This window comes from Gopherus flavomarginatus, chromosome 2, assembly GCF_025201925.1.
Source record: "Gopherus flavomarginatus isolate rGopFla2 chromosome 2, rGopFla2.mat.asm, whole genome shotgun sequence".
NCBI classification, from domain to species: Eukaryota; Metazoa; Chordata; order Testudines; family Testudinidae; genus Gopherus; species Gopherus flavomarginatus.
Window position 1 is genome coordinate 74,887,599 of NC_066618.1, and position 19,765 is coordinate 74,907,363.

The 19,765-nt window shown below is 47.2% G+C and overlaps 1 protein-coding gene across 7 annotated transcripts in view; it reads right to left on the reverse strand.

The window, feature by feature from the left end:
• NEK10 (NIMA related kinase 10) overlaps window positions 1–19,765 on the reverse strand; it is a 182,601-nt gene that overhangs the window by 117,563 nt on the left and 45,273 nt on the right. For all 7 annotated transcript variants that reach the window (XR_007772384.1, XM_050938314.1, XM_050938315.1 and 4 more), the window contains 6 exons: window positions 16,333–16,557; window positions 15,296–15,435; window positions 14,121–14,182; window positions 4,812–4,889; window positions 1,599–1,663; window positions 83–185 (listed from right to left, as the gene is read on the reverse strand). Coding sequence is in view for 6 of the 7 variants with exons in the window: in XM_050938314.1 (XP_050794271.1) it covers window positions 83–185; window positions 1,599–1,663; window positions 4,812–4,889; window positions 14,121–14,182; window positions 15,296–15,435; window positions 16,333–16,557 (673 nt within the window). In the remaining variant the exon portion in view is untranslated. The remainder of the gene's footprint in view (window positions 1–82; window positions 186–1,598; window positions 1,664–4,811; window positions 4,890–14,120; window positions 14,183–15,295; window positions 15,436–16,332; window positions 16,558–19,765) is intronic.

The window sequence follows — 19,765 nt, forward strand, 5'->3', positions numbered from 1 at the left end:
AATGTTGATGATTTACATGTGCAGCAAACTGAAAAGAATAGTTATTTATTAACCTGAAAAAAATTGTAAATTTTGTGCTTACCAGTAATGAATTTAGCTTTGATACCAGCTCTTCATAAGCACTGATATTACGAACATAATGTCCAATATCAATGAAGATCTCAAACAAATCAGTTGGGAAGAGTCTAAAAATGTTTAACATTTTTATAAATTTGGAGAGTGTTCATAACAGATTACACACCGCAAAGACTTTTTAAACTAATGTATTGCTACTCTTTATTTTATAACCTTCTAAATAATTATTTTTGACCAGCCATTCAAATGTTCCTAATCTCAAATAGCCACCATCTGGGACTACAAGGAACTTCCAAAGGTCCCAGCTGGGATTAGGACATTATTTTGCTGGATACTGCATAAACATAGATCCTATTCCAGACAAAGGTGGAAATTCACTGAAGCCAATGGAGCTCCATGTGGATGCAATGGTGTATCTATGCAATTCTGTACAAGTTCTTATATTGCCCCATCACTGTATTATCTCAGCAACTTCCAGTAGAGCATTAAATGATGTGACCAATACCTGTTTATGTGCAGGATTGGGGCTATAATCCTTATCCCAGTTTTATAATCAAAAAGACACAAAACAGACAAAGGGTAGGGAATGGATTTACAACACACAAGCCAATTAAAATAGTGAAGAATTGGCAAAGTCTTGTAAGTTACATGTTTAGTTGGTGTTTTGTTGTTTCCTTTTTCCAACAGGAGCTATAGATAGGGTGAGGAATGGCAGGAATGGAAATCAGGAAGTAAAGGAATTGCAAAACGAAGGATGAGGAAATGGCTCAGTCACAACTCAAGCCCTACTAGTACTGTACAATCTATATAGGCTGGAGCCCTTCCAGGAAAAGAAAAACTGGCCAGTAAGATGAAAAGTGAGTGTGTATGTTCATAATTCTATCAATTTAAGTCTTTCGATAACAACTGATGGATAGATAAGAACTACCAAAAGTCACAGCCAATTTGCAGTTTGATTGTCATTCTTATGCCACAGTTTGGCATTTGGTTACACATAACCTTCTTATTCTAACCTTCTGGTAAAACTCTGGTAACACCTTTCTAGTAGAGATGGTTATTGGTGGCAGACATTTTTCTTCATGTAGGGTCATATTTCCCAGCACTCAGCCAACATAAACATGCTTGATGTAGGATCAGTTCTCAAAAGGGATGGGTAAAGAAAGAATCCACTCCTCCCCAGCTGCTCCATATCTGGTACTGTAGTTCTGAGGTTCCATGTTGCTTCTCATGCAGCTACACTAATCTTCTGGGAAAAGGCTGATGGACCTACACAGTGGCAGATCCAACAGTCCTAACTTCACTCTACCTCCAGCTTGCTCCAAAGCTTGCTACATGGAAACACATGAGCAGCCTCTATAGGGCTGGTTTCTGTAGAGTTCCTACGATGCAGGCCTCCTCCACTCTCTAAATCCTGCCTCAGATCAGATCCTGAATCAGATTTTGTTTGTTTGTTTTTTTCTTGTTCTCTGAAGATTAGTTACTACATTTGAAAACTGAGCATGACATTAACTGAGAAACCATACCTTTTAAAAAGATGTCTATTTCTTTCCATACTGAAGAGAAACCTCAAGGCTCTGAAAGCATAACACTGGCATGGGAGAAATGCTTAAATTAACAACAAATTATATACAAATTAAAACGCTGCTCATAAAACAGCAAGGGCCCTAAACATATTTTTTTAACTTTAATTTTTAAGTAACTAAGTAGGCCAGGCTATCAGCATGGTAATCATTCTCAATAAACCAAAAATAAAAAGCTCTATACTTTAGTCACAAGCCATCTGCTTCAGTTCATGCTGTATTTCCAATGTGGGCAGGTCCTCTAGAAAAAAAACTGGATCGGCGTAGCTACATTAGATACCGAATAATTTTATTTCTGCACTGCTGAATTTTAGAGCCACACTCTGCTCAATGACTCCAGTGCAGCCCAATGGGGTTACATTTAGATAACGGAGCAGAATTTGGCCCTTTTTTCTGGAAACTGAAGTGTAGAGCCCTAAAAATGTCAACAGAAGACAAAAACAAAAAACAAACAAAAAGCCCTACGTCTACAAGAATCTGAAGATCAGACACAAGAATACACTTAATCTAGTTTACAAAAAATGATCCACATAGTTCTGTTTCTATATAATCACTATTAGAGAAAAGAAACATTAAAAAAAAATCATGACAGCCTTGCGTGAAATTAGAGTCTCCTAGTTAATATAGAGAATTTTAGGTAACTCTACTTGAGTTCTCCCCAACTACATCCATCTACCTAAGCCAATGCAAAAACTAGCTAACTAAACAAAGATGACTGCAGTGTGTAAGTCAAAGGAAAATGAGTTACCAAGACTCTAAAATAGTGGAAACAATAATATAGATCTAAATAATATTCAAACTGTTAGATTACATTCATGACTAAAAATCCTATTATGGGTCCAATCCAGTCATCCTTACTCAGACAGTAGGAGTTTTGCCTGAGTAATGACTGCAAAACAATGAAGGAGATAGAAGCTAACCACTATTTTTGAGGGAAACAGGGCATGAATCACCAATACTGCAAGGAAACAGTCTTATTTAAAGAGCACTGTTTTTTCTTAATCCAAAATAATTGCCCTTTGAACACAGGAGAAACATCACGTTGTAGTTACAATATTCTTCTGAGACTCACACAGTCAGAGGAGTCTGTCAGTGTGGAGTAACTTGCAGGATTGGAGCTATAGTTATTACTTTGAAGGTTCTCCTTTTTAGTGACTGTGCATAGACCCTAATGTAGGAAGGAAGCAGGGTTGTATGACTGAAGCACAGGACTGAAAATCAAGAGAACTGTCCTCCATTCACAGCTCTACCACAGATCTTCCTTGTGTGACAGTCAGTTACCTCCCTATTCATTTATTTCCTACCTGTAAAATGGGAATATTACTGCTTTCCTTACTCACAGCAGTATTCTGAGCTTAACACTTTAATGTCTGTAAAAAGCTTCAGATTTAAGGCAGCATATTCTTTACATACTGAATGAATGGGGAAAAAATGATTGTGATATCATAACTACTCCCCAAGTAATGAATTTTGATTCCTAAAGAAGTAGAAAGAATGAAAAGACTGATTAGCAAGACAAAGGTCTTGGGCCAAATTGTAAGAAAAGGGCCATGAAATTAATAAAATTCACAAATATCCTGGAAATCAATAATTATGAGAAAGGAACTATAGAAAAGCAGCATGAGATGTTAAACATGGTTTGGATTAAAGACAGATTTCTGATCATTTGCCTGGATGTGGTGGGATTTCTGTTTAGTATATCAGCACTGTCACAATAAAACCCTTGTTACTAAATTAACTGATGTCACTTTATATTTAAACCATACTACATTCACTCATGATCTATTGTAAAATATAATCTCTTGTAACTTTATGCTGAAGTACTAAATTGGAGTTAACAACACATTTGGTAAACTGATCTAATTAAAAATATGTATATATTTGAAGCTATTGTTAAACAGATGCCTAACTGCATTAAATTAGTTTCATAAAAAGATTATATAAATTTACTCCTTCTTTAATTTTCTTCAAAGGATAATGTTACAAAAAGTTTTAAATTAATTTAAGTATTATTAAAAAAAACTTTAGTGCAGATGATAGGCACTAGTAAACATTTGAGATTGCAGTCTCATCTGTTAATCCGTAAAGAGTACGTGCAGCATACATCAGCAGTGTAAGATTCCCACACTTCTCCAGTGTCTCTCAAGCCTGATCTGGAAGGACTATTATGGGAAAAGGCAATAAGAATGGCCATCTTTTCCTCTCTACTAAGAGTGCCCATTAGGTGACAGTTATGGTGATGATTTTAGTGACATGGACAACTACTCACTAGAAATCAGAAAGACACCAAATTCATTTCTCAGAGGCCACAGAATAGCAGTCAGATAGTTAATAACTATTGGTCACTACCAACGTGGGTTGACTGTAACCAATAAATTTACGTAAAATTACATAAACACAGATGCCATCCGATCTTTAACAAAGATTGATCATCTTGCTTTTTAATTTACATTACTTTATGTTGTGTTTTGCTATACTTTATTTAACAATCACAGCAAGGTGCTCCAACTCAAAAGAACTGAAGTCAGTAGCATTGTGTCAAGTGTTTATCGGCTTTCAGTGAAAGCCATAGGGTTGACAAAGGGAGAATGTACATTGGGCTGCCTGGAAAGTGGGATTTCATCACATCTAAGGCTATGTCTACTCTACGCAGCTTTTGGTGACATGGCTGTGTCGCTTCCGCTGTGCCTCTAAAAGGCACGCAGTGTAGCCGCTGTTTGTCAGCTCTCCTGCCAACAAAAAACTTCCACCCCCCAGGAAGCAGCAGTAACGCTATCAGCAGGAGAGTGCTCCTGCTGACAAAACACTGTTCACACTGGCACTTATCAACAAAACTTTAGTCTTTCAGGGATGGAGATTTTAACACCTCTGAATGACAAAAGTTTTGTCTTTCACTTGTCAGTGCAGACACAGCCTAAATACACTTTCTTTCTATGTTACATAGGATACAAGAAGCATGAAGAGTTTTATAGTAGAATAAAAACACATAAGGTCATGATTTAACTTTTACTTTCCTGTGGTATAGCCATCTGACATTTGTTTCATGTATTGTTTAATAAAGTGGTTAATAAAGTTGCTACTGTATATTAAAATACCAAAAATCATAAGATAAATTTCCAAAGACTATGTAAAGCTTTCAATGTGAAAGAGAATTACCTGTAATAAATTAGCTTTTACTGCATTCCTTTGTTTGTTTGGTAAAATCAGTTTTGCTATTGTATATACCCCATTTTCCTGGAAAAGAAACATAAAGGAAAGTCATCAATGTTAGTGCTGCTCTAGGACAGAAAGTGCAAACAAAATTAAATGTTACTTCATGTAAACAATTCAGAAGTTAATGTCAATTTGAAAAGTTCTCAGCCATCTTTTATACACTAAGTTTTAAGGTAGGATCACTAAAAAGCTCATAAGAGCAAAACCATCATTACTTTAATTGTAAACTGATCCTGCACATGAACCTTTGCAGATGGACTCTGAAGCCATGTTGAGCTGCACTGAAGTCAAAGGGATTGCACCACTAGAGCTCCCATCATCCACTGTTCATTTTGGAATGTCATGATCAGAGATTTATGCACCAAAAAAGCCCTGAGCTGGAATAAAACCCTATGTGATAGTTTTGGAAATATGTCTATGTCCCCACTCCAATTCTGTGAAAATCATGTTGTAGATTAGGGAAAAAAAAAAAAGAGAGACGTACTGTTTTTAACATTTAATCTGACTTAATTATAAAAACAAAAAAATGGATTCCACTTAAGATAACATGTGTGACTCAGACAAAAATGGTTTCCTAAACCAAATGGTTTCTATAATTCTAGTGTTTACAGTGGCAGATTTATTTACGGATCCAGAAAGCCTGTACCCTGGGTCCCTGGCCAATTTTGGGGCCCACCGCAGGAGCGCTGGAACCTGGGTAGAAGTGGATGGGCCACCAATGCCAGAACTGTGATCCCACATCCTGCTCCTATTCTTCCCCTGAGGCCCCAACCCTCACGCCTCCTCTTTTCCCTGAGGTCCCACCCCCTGGCCAGGCCAGAAGACAGAGCCGGGCCATGGTAAGAGCCACCACGTAAGCCCCAGTTGCTGTGAGGAGCCCCAAACCCTCCAGCTGCCTAGGGCACACCACCTATGGCAGGTGGAGAGTCCAGGGCTCATCACAGTGGCCTGGGTTCCACGGGCACCTGGGGCTCTTACCATGGGGTTCTGTGGGCACCTGTGGCTCTTACCATGGCCTGGCTCTGGCTTCTACCCTGGCCAAGGGCAGGACTTCGCTGGGAAGAGGAAGAGCAGGGTATGGGGCCCCACAGCAAGGGGTAGTGCTAAGACTAAAACCTCTTTGTGCCCAGGGCCCCGATAAATCTTCATCTGCTTCTGAGTGCTTAAGCTATACAAGGAGTTAATTTTTTTCAGACTCTTTTCCATTCCTCCTTTTGCCTACTAGGCACCTAAAGTATTTCAACACCCTGTGCCTGTTCTATCTAAGCACTCTCCTTCCCTTTACTCCAGCAGTTCTCAAATTCTGGGTCAGGACCCCAAAGTGGGTTGCAACCCCATTTTAATGGGGTTGCAAGGGTTGGTGTTAGACTGGCTGGGGCCTGAGCCCGAAGCCAAAGCCTGAGCCCCACCACCCGGGCCCGGGCCTGAAGCCTGAACCCCTTTGCCCAGGCCCGAAGCCAAAGCCAAAGCCTGAGCCCCACCACCCGAGCCCAAAGCTGAAGCCTGAGCCCCTTCGCCTGGGCCCACAGCCCAGGCCCGAAGCCGAAGCCCAAGCCGCACCGCCCGGGCCCAAAGCCCAAACCCGAGCCGCACCGCCTGGGCCCGAAGCCCAAGCCCAAGTCCTTCTGCCTGGGCCCGGAGCCCGAGCCCCACCACCCAGGCCCACAGTCAAAGCCCAAGCCCCACCGCCCAGGCCCACAGTCGAAGTCCAAGCCCTTCTGCCTGGGCCTAGAGCCCAAGCCCCACCGCCAGGGGCCGAAGCCGGAGCCCACCATCCAGGGCTCAGGCTTTGGATTCAGCTTGGGGCGGCAGGACTCAGGTTACAAGCCCCATGGTTTGGGATGAAGCCCTTCGACTTTGGCTTTGGCCCCTCCGTCTCGGGCACTGAGACTTGGGCAGGCTCATGCTTTGGTTTCCCATCCTGGGGCAGTGTAATAAAAGACGGTTACTCACCTTTGTAACTGTTGTTCTTCGAGATGTGTTGCTCACATCCATTCCAGTTAGGTGTGCGCGCCGCGTGTGCACGTTCGTCGGAAACTTTTTACCCTAGCAACTCCAGTGGGCCGGCAGGTCGCCCCCTGGAGTGGCGCCGCAATGGCGCCCAATATATATCCCTGCCGGCCCACCCGCTCCTCGGTTCCTTCTTGCCGGCTACTCCGACAGTGGGGAAGGAGGGCGGGTGTGGAATGGATGTGAGCAACACATCTCGAAGAACAACAGTTACAAAGGTGAGTAACCGTCTTTTCTTCTTCGAGTGATTGCTCACATCCATTCCAGTTAGGTGAATCCCAAGCCATACCTAGGCGGTGGGGTCGGAGTGAGAAGTCGCGGCATGGAGCACTGCAGTTCCGAAGGCCGCGTCGTCTCTTGACTGCTGGACCAGGGCGTAGTGGGAAGCAAAGGTGTGGACCGATGACCAGGTCGCTGCCCGACAGATTTCCTGGATGGGCACACGGGCGAGGAAAGCCAGCGACGACGCCTGCGCCCTGGTAGAATGCGCAGTCACACGGCCCGTAGGGACATGGGCCAAGTCATAGCAGGTCCTGATGCAGGACGTTACCCAAGAGGATAACCTCTGGGAGGAGATAGGAAGCCCTTTCATGCGGTCCGCTACTGCCACGAAAAGCTGGGGGGATTTGCGGAAGGGCTTGGTCCTCTCCACGTAGAACGCGAGAGCCCTACGGACATCAAGCGAGTGGAGCTGCTGCTCCCTGCCTGAGGAGTGAGGTTTCGGGAAAAAAACCGGGAGGAATATCTCTTGGTTGACGTGGAAGGCTGAGACCACCTTGGGGAGAAAAGCAGGGTGTGGTCTCAGCTGCACCTTGTCTTTGTGGAAGACCGTATATGGGGGGTCTACCACAAGAGCCCGGAGTTCCGACACCCTTCTAGCTGAGGTGATAGCTACTAGAAAGGCCGTCTTCCAAGAGAGGTAAAGCAGGGAGCAAGTAGCTAACGGCTCAAAGGGGGGCCCCATGAGCCGGGACAACACCAGGTTAAGATCCCAGGTTGGAGCAGGGGGACGGACGTTAGGGTATAAACGTTCCAGCCCCTTAAGGAATCTAGACACCGTCGGGTGAGAAAAAACAGAGCGACCATCCGCACCCGGGTGAAAGGTGGAGATAGCTGCCAGGTGGACTCGCAACGACGATATGGCCAGACCTTGCCCTTTGAGGGACCAAATGTAGTCTAAGATGTCGGCTACCGAAACTTCCAAAGGGCGGAGATTTCTCTCCACGCACCAACAGGAGAAGCGTTTCCATTTGGCCAAATATGTCGCTCTTGTGGACGGCTTCCTGCTGCCCAAGAGCACCTCCCTCACCGGCGTGGAACAGCGCAGCTCAGAGCCAGTCAGCCACGCAGGAGCCACGCCGCTAGGTGCAGCGACTGCAGGTCCGGGTGACAGAGGGTCCCGTGCTCCTGGGTAATCAGGTCCGGATGAAGCGGCAGGGGAACTGGGTCGGCTATGGTCAGGTCCAGCAGCATGGGGTACCAGTGCTGTCTGGGCCATGCCGGGGCTACCATGATCACGTGAGCCCTGTCCCTGCGCACCTTCAGAAGGACCCTGTGAACCAGAGGGAATGGGGGAAACGCATAGTACAGGTGGGTCGACCACTGGATGAGGAAGGCATCCGCTATCGACCCGGGCTCCCTGCCCTGAAAGGAGCAGAACGCTTGGCACTTCCTGTTCCCCTTGGACGCGAAGAGGTCCACCCGGGGATAACCCCACCTCCGGAAGATGGAGAGGGCGACGTCTGGGCGAAGGGACCACTCGTGTGACAGGAAGGATCTGCTCAATCGATCCGCCAGCGTGTTCCGTACTCCGGGGAGGAAGGAAGCCATGAGGTGAATGGAGTGGGCTACACAAAAGTCCCAGAGTCGTATCGCCTCGTGGCACAGGGAGGAGGATCTGGTGCTGCCCTGCTTGTTGATATAATACATGGTCGTCGTGTTGTCGGTGAACACCGCGACACAGCGACCCTGAAGCTGATGACAGAACGTTTGACAAGCAAGACGGACCGCTCTCAACTCCCGCATGTTGATGTGTAGCCCCACCTCCTCCTGGGACCACAGGCCCTGTGTCCTCAGGGTCCCTAGGTGGGCCCCCCAGCCGAGATCCGAGGCATCCGTTGTTAGGGACACCGAGGGCTGAGGTGGGTGGAAGGGGAGACCCGCACATAACACTGACTGGTCTAGCCACCAGCCGAGGGAATCTAATACCCTCTGGGGGATTGTGATTAACATATCTAGCGCCTGTCTTGTCGGCCTGTAATGACTGATGAGCCACAACTGGAGGGGCCTCATGCGGAGCCGAGCGTAATCGGTCACAAAGGTACAAGCCGCCATGTGGCCTAACAGGGTTAGACATGTCCGCACTGACGTTAAGGGGGCTGTCCGCAGCCGTTGCACGATCGCCGACAAGGCCTGGAACCGCTGCAATGGCAGCAAGGCCCTGCCCACAGTGGCGTCCAGGACGGCCCCGATGAATTCCACCCTTTGTGTGGGAATCAGGGTGGACTTGTCCGTGTTTACCAAGAGGCCCAGAGTGGCGAACATGTCGGTGATCACGCGGACATGGCTGCAGACTTGTTGTTCCGACGTGCCCCGAATCAACCAATCGTCCAGATACGGAAACACGTGGATACGACTGCGCCGAAGCTGCGCCACAACAACTGCCATGCATTTCGTAAACACCCTCGGGGCCGTGGACAGGCCAAATGGGAGGACTGCAAATTGATAATGAAGAGGCCCCACAACGAAGCGAAGGAAACGTCTGTGACGTGGCCAGATGGCAATGTGAAAATACGCGTCCTGCATGTCGAGGGCGGCGTACCAGTCTCCCGGATCCAGGGATGGGATAATGGTCCCCAGGGATACCATGCGGAACTTCAACTTCACCAGGTACTTGTTGAGCTCTCGCAGGTCGAGGATAGGCCTGAGGCCCCCCTTGGCCTTGGGGATCAGAAAGTAGCGGGAATAAAACCCCTTGCCTTTCTCGTTCTCCGGCACCGCCTCTATAGCTCCTTTGCCGAGGAGCGTCTGCACCTCCTGTCGAAGGAATTGCTCGTGAGAGGGGTCCCTGAAGAGGGACGAGGAAGGGGGGCGGGAAGGAGGAAATGAAACAAACTGCAGGCGGTATCCCGACTGCACCGTGCTTAAGACCCAGCGGTCTGATGTTATTAGGGACCACGCTGGGAGGAAAAACGAAAGGCGGTTGGAAAACGGGGGGGAAGGATCCATTGGGGAAACTGTTACTGCGCCCTCGGGCGCACCTTCAAAATGAAGGCTTAGGTCCAGGCGGGGGCTTAGAGGAGCCTTGGTTCTGCCCCCCTTGGTTCCCCGAGTGCCTGCGCCTTCCGTTCCTGCCGCGGCGCCTGTTAAGGTCCTGCCGCTGGCGGAACTGGGAATACGGCCTGCGCTGTTGTTGTTGCTGCGGCCGGAAGGGTCTGCGTTGCGTCACGGGTGTGTGCATCCCGAGTGACCGCATGATGACTCGGTTGTCTTTCAGACTCTTGAGTCTGGGGTCTGTCTTTTCCGAGAACAAGCCCTGGCCTTCGAAAGGAAGGTCCTGTATAGTGTGCTGGAGCTCCGGCGGAAGGCCAGAAACCTGCAGCCAGGAGATGCGACGCATTGTTACGCCCGACGCGAGGGTACGGGCAGCCGAGTCTGCAGCGTCCAAAGAGGCTTGCAAGGACGTGCGTGCGACCTTCTTGCCTTCCTCCAAGATGGCCGTAAACTCTTGGCGAGCATCTTGTGGCAGCAGCTCCTTGAATTTGTCTGCTGCCACCCAGGAGTTGAAGGCGTATCTGCTCAGCAGGGCTTGCTGGTTGGAGACCCTGAGCTGCAGCGCCCCAGCCGAGTACACCTTACGGCCGAGGAGGTCCATCCGCCTGGCCTCCCTGGATTTGGGGGCTGGAGCCTCCTGGCCGTGACGCTCCTTATCGTTCACTGATTGAACCACCAGGGAACACGGAGTCGGGTGCACATGGAGGTACTCGTAGCCCTTAGAAGGAGCCATGTACTTCCTCTCGACGCCCTTCGCAGTAGGAGGAATGGAGGCCGGAGACTGCCAGATGGTGTTGGCGTTGGCCTGGATGGTTCGTACGAATGGTAGGGCGACTCTGGTGGGAGCGTCTGCCGAGAGGATGGTAACAATTGGATCCTCTATCTCCGAGACCTCCTCGGCTTGCAGACTCAGATTTTGAGCTACTCGCCTGAGGAGGTCTTGGTGCGCCCTGAGGGCCAGCGGGGGGGGGCTGTTGGAGGAGGTACCAGGCACCGCTTCATCCGGGGAGGAGGATGAGGAGACCCCCGGCAAGAGAGTGTCTAACGGCGGGTCTCCTTCGGCCCTCGCCTCTGCCTCAGGAGCCAAAGCGGAGTCTTGATGCTTGGACCCTTCCTCCCCATCCGGGGAGGGAGGGGGGCGAGACAACGAGGCTTCAGGTGCCCTGCGCTCCGCAGTCGCCGGCCTAGCAGGGAGCTGTTGGGGGCCCTGGGCCTGATGGTATGCCCAGGGTGTCCAGAATCCCCATTGATGCGGGCCTTGGTCCTGCTGTGGCGGATCGCTGAACAGCGCCGCCTGCCGGTCGGTGCCCAGCGCATACCCGCTGTCCGTTTGCGAAGATACGGACGGCTGCCTAGAGGGCCATGGCGGGGCGGACCCTGGATGGTAAGGGTCTGCGCGGGCCGGCACGGACGATCGTCTCGGTGCCGGGGACCGGTGCCGGGAGTCATATCGGTGCCGGGACCGGGACCGGGTTCTGTCACGGTGCCGGGATCTGGACCGGTACCGGGCGCCGCTTCGGTGCCGGGATCGGGACCTGCCACCAGCTCGGTGCCGGGAGGTCGACCGGGACCGGGACCTGCCACCAGCTCGGTGCCGGGAGGTCGACCGGTGCGGCGAGTAATGTCTGGATCGGCTCCTGGAATCGCGGTGCCGGTATCGGCGGCTGGAGTCCGACCGCGATCGTCTTGATGTCGACCGGCGCCGCGAGTGCGACCGGTACCGCTGAGGGGAGCGGTGCCGGGACTGCGAGCGGCGGCGGGATCTGGAGCGACCGTGACGTCGGGACCTGGATCGAGAACGTGAGTCCCGAGACGGTGCCGACATCATAGGCTTGCCTCTGGACACGACCCGCACCGGAGGTACCGGGGGTGGCAGCTGAGTGGGCTCAGTCATGGCTATGAGGTCCCGTGCCGAGGCGAAGGTCTCCGGTGTGGATGGCACCACTATCTCAACCCCAGATGTCATGGGGGAGCTTGGCGGCACCGGACTCGACGGACCCGCCGGGCCCGGAGTCGACGGTGCCGGCGGCGCCGCGGCCGATGTTGAGGCCGGGCGCTCCAGTCGGGTCTGCCTGGCCGGAGTAATAGACTTCGACGGCCTAGGCTCTGTCCCCGGTGCCGGAGAAGGTCGGTGCCGGGGAGTCTTCTCGGTGCCGGTGCGATCCGGTGTCGGCGCCGAGATCACGGCCTGCGAAGCCGCCGGGTCAAGTGCCGCCTCCATAAGGAGAGTCCGGAGCCTTTGATCCCTCTCCTTCTTTGTCCTTGGCTTAAAAGCCTTGCAGATGCGGCACTTGTCGGATCTGTGCGATTCCCCCAGGCACTTCAGGCACGCGTCGTGGGGATCGCTGGTAGGCATGGGCTTCTTGCAGGCCGCACACTGCTTGAAGCCCGGCGAACCAGGCATGAGCCTGGTGCCGGGTGCCGGGAAGGGCTAAGCCCCCGGCGAAGAACTATTTACAAACTACTTAACTTAACTACTACTATCTACACTTAACAATCTAATTAACAACTACAATAGTGCTAGAGATAAACGATAGATAACAAGGAGAGCTAGGGACGTGGAGGACAGCTATGCCGCGCTCCACAGTTCCAACGACCGACACGGCGGTAAGAAGGAACTGAGGAGCGGGTGGGCCGGCAGGGATATATATTGGGCGCCATGGCGGCGCCACTCCAGGGGGCGACCTGCCGGCCCACTGGAGTTGCTAGGGTAAAAAGTTTCCGACGAACGTGCACGCGCAGCGCGCACACCTAACTGGAATGGATGTGAGCAATCACTCGAAGAAGAATTTTTGTTGTCAGAAGGGGGTTTCAATTCAATGAAATTTGAGAACCCCTGCTCTACTCCCTTTAGATATGTCTCTGCGTTTAAAGCAAATGTATTGATGATTTCACTCATGTATCATTCATGGTCTTGCCTTAAAATGTAGTATATAATAGATGGCTATGCATTTTTTATTTGGCATTAATTACTGAGTTTGAGCCCCTTGGAGTGTGCATAGGATCCATACAAGAGTCCACTAATTAAAACCATTTTTAGAACCATAAATTCTAGCCAATTAAAATGATGTCACTTGTTAAAATCCACAAGTCCAGAGATGAAATGCCAGCGTGTACATGAGCCTTAGAATTTATGTTTGTCAGTCAATTCCAAGACAATTTTTTCTATCCTGAATATGCCTTGGGTGAGCGGCTAGGGGTGTCCCATTTTCTCTTTGGGAAATATGGTCACCCTACGTATACTGTACTCCTTTCATAAGGGCAATAAACTGTACATTGTGGCTGCATGCCTTTGGCTGTCTTTCCCAGCAACTGCAGGCCAGGATGACTTCTAAGCTGGATGTACAAATGGAAATGCTTTATTCCCACCTCCATATGACTCCACTGAACAAAATCAGGAATTTGTGAAAGGTGAATGTAACTAAGTGGCTTGTCCTATAGGCTGGAGAGCCTGGGGCTAAGCCAACCCTGGTAACGGAATGAGCCCCACCTGAGGAGACTCAGGCAATTCTCTATACAGAGTAGAAGGTGGCTGCATTAAAAAGGGGAAGCCCAGAGAGCTGCGCTGGTGGACGCTTCTGGGCCAAAAGGAAAAGGCTCCTGCAGGACCAGTACTCTTGGTGAATAAAGCCCAGTGTGACTAGGAGGCCGCTGTAGGGGTGGGAAACCTTGCCTGTGTTTGGGACTGGACGTCAGAGCCCCAGTGAAGGAGAGCTTGGAGGACTGGCTGGGAAACCAGACCACGATGGAAGAAAAGCCCTAGGGGTGAAAGACAATGCCAGAGGTTATGGGTCTATTACTGTGAGATTCTGGGGCCTGGAATGTACAAGAGGTCAGACTAGATGATCATGATGGTCCTGTCTGGCTTTAACGTCTATGAGTTTATGAGAGTTATAAACCACCAGTACAAACGCACAAGGAGAAACAAGTAAATAAACAAGAGATATGAAAGTGATAAAGTCTTCCTACCTGTACTACTTGGTGAGCATTAGTGTCATTGAGCACCAGTTCAGTAATTGCAGCACAACAAGCTAGAATGAAAAATCATATATAAATATTCAGGACCAGATTCACAAAGATACTTAGGTGCCTAAAGATGCAGATAGGTGCTTAACAGGATTTACAAAAGTACTTAAGCAAGTTAGGTACCTACCTCCCATTGACTTACACTAGGAATATTAAGGAAGCAGTCATAAAAAGTACACAAGAAATATGTCCCAGACAGACTCTGATGTTAGATGCATGCTATTTCTTTTCTTGTGATACTGAGAGCTACTAACAATGTCACTTGAGCACTATTGGGTCCTGAGAGGTGAAACTGAAAGTTTGAACAAGTTCTAATACATTATCCCCAGGATAAGCACATTATGAGTAGGCTTGGCAGAACTTAATTTGTTTATTGTTGTTTGTTAATATTGTTTATTTTAAGAATTTTAAATTTTTTTTAACAACTTAAATTGTCACAGTTGTGTAAAATTATGGGTTTTAAGCATTTTTTTTAGTTTTTAGCTATTTACATTTTCATAGCTGCAAGAAATCATGGGGGAAGGGTCAAATGTGGGGGGGGGGGTCAGACAATTATTTAATAACAGTAAACACTGAGATTTTAAAAGTTAAACCTTTATAACAGTTAAAACACAAATTGTCAACATGACATCAAAATACACAATGTATATATTCTTAAATCAAATTCTAATAAGTTCTCAAGCAGCATTTTCCTTACTTTGCTTATCTGTAAATTTTATTATTACTGATATGTTGTCAGTTTGTGCATGTATAGTGGAATCGTGTTTATCAACATTTACTGATAAAAATCTAATCCTTTCAAGGCTATTTATGAGTACACTAAAGTTGAATATGAAGTAAAACTTTAATAACTGAATTTAAATTTTCCTTGAGTTAAAGCAGGAGTTTAAAGCAGAAACAGAGTTGAGCTCTTGAATACTACTTCCTTCATTTTGTGATGAAAAATACATTGATATTGCACATCTAAAAAAATCTCACAGCTGACCTGATTCTCCTCCTCTGCAGAGTGAATGTAAAATGATACCATTCTGATCTGATAACATTGCACCCCACTTTGCACAAGTATAAGTGACTATACAAAATGCAAAACTGCAGAAGACGAGGCCCAATATATATACCTGCTTGAAGGGAGAAAGTATTTTCTTGTATTTCTTGAGGACTTAAATCTTCTGACAAACGAAGCTGTTGGATTCTCCCTGCTGCATTTGCACTAGATAAGCTCCCAATAGAAGAACGATCAGAAACTAGATTTCTATCTCTGGAAAACAAATCACTGCGTAAAATAAATATTAAATAAATATCTTTGTTAGTAATTTCTGAAATTTACCTGGATTTCTATTTCTGTCCCCATTCTCTACATCTACATATATTCCACAATGAAAAATTTTAAAAGCACTTATACATTTCAAATTAACATCAAAAGCATCAGATATAAACCATACAGTGAATGAGTAAACAGTTTAGCCCCCTTTATAGTTTCAAATAAGACATTGTGGGGAAGAGCTTGAACTGTAACTTAAATTTACTAAAGTAAGTACTGATGTAGGGTGTCCAACTACAAATATTTTAATAGGGCCTGATTTTTAGAGGATTTTCTGAAAATGAGGCCTCTTGAAAATAGCTTAAGTTGGACATCCAAAAACTCAGGTATCCAAAATCATTAGTCACTATTGAAAATTTAGGCCCATGGTCTTATTACTAGATTGAAAACTTAACATACTATAAAAAAATTCATAAATCCAAGTAACAAAATAGATGTCCCTTTCTACCTGCCTAATCAACATGGAAACTGTATGGACACTAACTACATATTTTATCTCTATTTAATTGATTTAACACAGCAAAGCCATGTTATACTTTTGAAAAGCATAGTATATTTGAAAAAAATACACTTCATAGTCATTAATGTTTGAATTATCCACCTGTTTTCTTTTAATTTCTGCAGTACGCAAGGTCTGCAAATACCGCTAGAAGCAGAGGATGAAAGCTTTTTTATACATTGCCCTGGCTGGGATAATTCAGTCAGTGTTAGTCCTGCTTTGAGAGCAGAAGGTTGGACTAGATGACCTCCTGAGGTCAAATGGTTGTGTGATGACCTTAAAATATGAGACAAAGTCATTGACAATTATATTGATCTTGAAGACTGAAGACCTACCCCTGTAATATATGGAGGAGTTGCTTGATACCGCCCCAAATACGGATTTCCACACTAGTCTCATGATCTTCACAAATCTGTACCAGAATCCAAACTACACTCCACAAAAGCTTGAGATGATCTGAATGGAGCAAACTGAGCAGGACAGGAACTCCTTCATACAGTTTCACTTGCTCTTTGACTTGTGACTCAGCACAGAGGAGGCGTAGCAGCTCTGCAGTCAGCCTAGAAAGAGATCAGCAACAAATTAAAACCTCACCATATCGGTCACCTATGTTAAATCACCCAGACAGTTAGTTATTATTGGAATTCCTATTATATTCTTGTTACTTAGTGCTGCTGTATATACAAAGATGCCCAAGTAATCTGTAATATATTTTCTGTTAAGATACATTCAATAAAGTGTCATATTTTATTCACCCATTAAAATGGCCCTAAACTTTATTAAATGAAGCCTGTCACATTTTGGGTGCGCAGTAACTCATAATACTAATAAGTTTGTATCATTTCCTGCACGTGTATTATCTGTGTCTGTTCAGACATGTCTGTAAGCCTCTCTAAATTCACTTCAGATAGGGCTCTGAAATCAGAGATGGTGCTAGAGGGCACAAAGGCTTGGTCTACAGTACGCGTTTAAAACGATTTTAGCAGCGTTAAACCGATTTAAAGCTGTACCCGTCCACACTACGAGGCCCTTTATATCGATATAAAGGGCTCTTTAAATCGGTTTCTGTACTCCTCCCTGAAGAGAGGAGTAGCACTAAAATCGGTATTACCATACCGCATTAGGGTTAGTGTGGCCGCAAATCGATGGTATTGGCCTCCGGGCGGTATCCCACAGTGCACCACTGTGACCGCTCTGGACAGCAATCTGAACTCAGATGCAGTGGCCAGGTAAACAGGAAAAGCCCCACGAAATTTTGACTTTCATTTCCTGTTTGCCCAGTGTGGAGCTCTGATCAGTACGGGTGGCAATGCAGTCCCCAATCCAAAAAGAGCTCCAGCATGGACCGTACGGGAGATACTGGATCTGATCACTGTATGGGGAAACAAATCTGTTCTATCAAAGCTCCGTTACAGAAGACGAAATGCCAAAGCGTTTGAAAAAAAATCTACAGGCTACACAGTGCTGCGTGACAAGTGTAATGGGAAGCCAGAGACTCAAATGGATGCGCATGGAGGGAGGGAGGGGGTACTGAGGACTCCAGCTATCCCACAGTCCCCAGCAGTCTCCAAAAAGTATTTGCATTCTTGGCTGAGCTCCCAATGCCTGTAGGTTCAAACACATTGTCCGACGTGGTTCAGGGAATAGCTCGTCAATTTACTCCCCTCGCCATGTGAAAGAAAAGGGAAAGAAATCGTTTCTTGATTTCTTTCAGTGCCACCCTATGTCTACTGAATGCTGGTGGTAGATGCGATGCTGCAGCAGTGAAGAGCAGTATCCACTCCTATCATAACCTTAGTCCCAGATTTGGACCTTAGCGTCCAAAATATGGGGGTTAGCATGAAAACCTCCAAGCTTAGTTACCAGCTTGGACCTGGTACCTGCTGCCACCACCCAAAAAATTAGAGTGTTTTGGGGCACTCTGGTCCCCCTGAAAAACCTTCCCTGGGGACCCCAAGACCCAAATCCCTTGAGTCTCAAAACAGAGGGAAATAATCCTTTTTCCCTTCCCCCCTCCAGGTGCTCCTGGAGAGATACACAGACACAAGCTCTGTGAATCCAAACAGAGTGATTCCCCCTCTCTGTTCCCAATCCTGGAAACAAAAAGTACTTTCCTATTCCCCCAGAGGGAATGCAAAATCAGGCTAGCAAATCCAACACACAGATCTCCCCGATTTCTTCCTCCCACCAATTCCCTGGTGAGTACAGACTCAATTTTCCTGAAGTAAAGAAAAACTCCAACAGGTCTTAAAAGAAAGCTTTATATAAAAAGAAAGAAAAATACATACAAATGGGCTCTCTGTATTAAGATGATACAATACAGGGTCAATTGCTTAAAAGAATATTGAATAAACAGCCTTATTCAAAAAGAATACAAATCAAAGCACTCCAGCACTTATATTCATGCAAATACCAAAGAAAAGAAACCATATAACTTACTATCTGATCTCTTTGTCCTTACACTTAGAAACAGAAGACTAGAAAGTAGAAACTACTTCTCCAAAGCTCAGAGAAAGCAGGCAGACAGACAAAAGACTCAGACACAACTTCCCTCCACCCAGAGTTGAAAAAATCCGGTTTTCTGATTGGTCCTCTGGTCAGGTGCTTCAGGTGAAAGAGACATTAACCCTTAGCTATCTGTTTATGACAACTCCTCTCCACTGCCTGGTGGCAGATGGTGCAGTAGGACTGGTAGCCGTCCTTGTTATCAACCCGTGAGTGCTCCTGGCTGGCTTCAGGTGAGGCTGGCCGGGGGCCCCTGGGTGAAAATAGGAATGATTCTCGGTCATTCCCAGTAGATGGTACAGAACGGCTGGTAACCGTCCTCATCATAGCAACTGGGGGCTGAGCTCCATCAGCCCCCTCCCTTTCCTTTGTAAGAAAAGATTCTGTCCTGCCTGGACTGTCATAGTAACGGCATGCTGGGCTCCTCTCCCCCGCACCGCATAATGTCCTGCCTGGACTGTCATAGCGGCGGGAGGCTGCCTCCCCCTCATTTTATCTCACTAACAAGTCACTGTTTCTTATTCCTGCATTCTTTATAACTTCATGACACAATGGGGGGGACACTGCCACGGCAGCCCAGGAAGGTTGGGGGAAGAGGGAAGCAATAGGTGGGGTTGTTGCAAGGGCACCCCCCATGAATGGCATGCAGCTCATCATTTCTGCGGGATCTGGCACGGAGCAGCTGTGCTCTCTGATTCACTGCTTCTCTAGCACACTTGCCCCATATTCTAGGCAGGACCGACTCTATATTTAGAAATCATAAAGGAGGGATTGACTTGGGGAGTCATTCCCAGTTTTGCCTTTGTGCCCTCGACTGACCTTAGCCAGGGGCACCCATGATAGCAGCAGACAGTACAGAATGACAGATAACCATCATCTCATTGCCAATTTACACCTGCAGCAGACGGTACAGAACGACTGATAACCATCTCTGCTATCATGCAAAAGCAAATGAATGCTGCTGTGTAGCGCTGGAGTATTGCCTCTGTCAGCGGCATCCAGTACACATATGGTGACTGTAAAAAAAAAAAAAGCTGAATGGGCTCCATGGTTGCCGTGCTATGGCGTCTGCCAGGGCAATCCAGGGAAAAAGGGCGCGAAATGATTGTCTGCCGTTGCTTTCCCGGAGGAAGGAATGACTGATGACATTTACCCAGAACCACCCGTGACAATGATTTTTGCCCCATCAGCCACTGGGCTCTCAACCCAGAATTCTAAGGGGCGGGGGAGACTGCGGGAACTATGGGATAGCTACGGAATAGC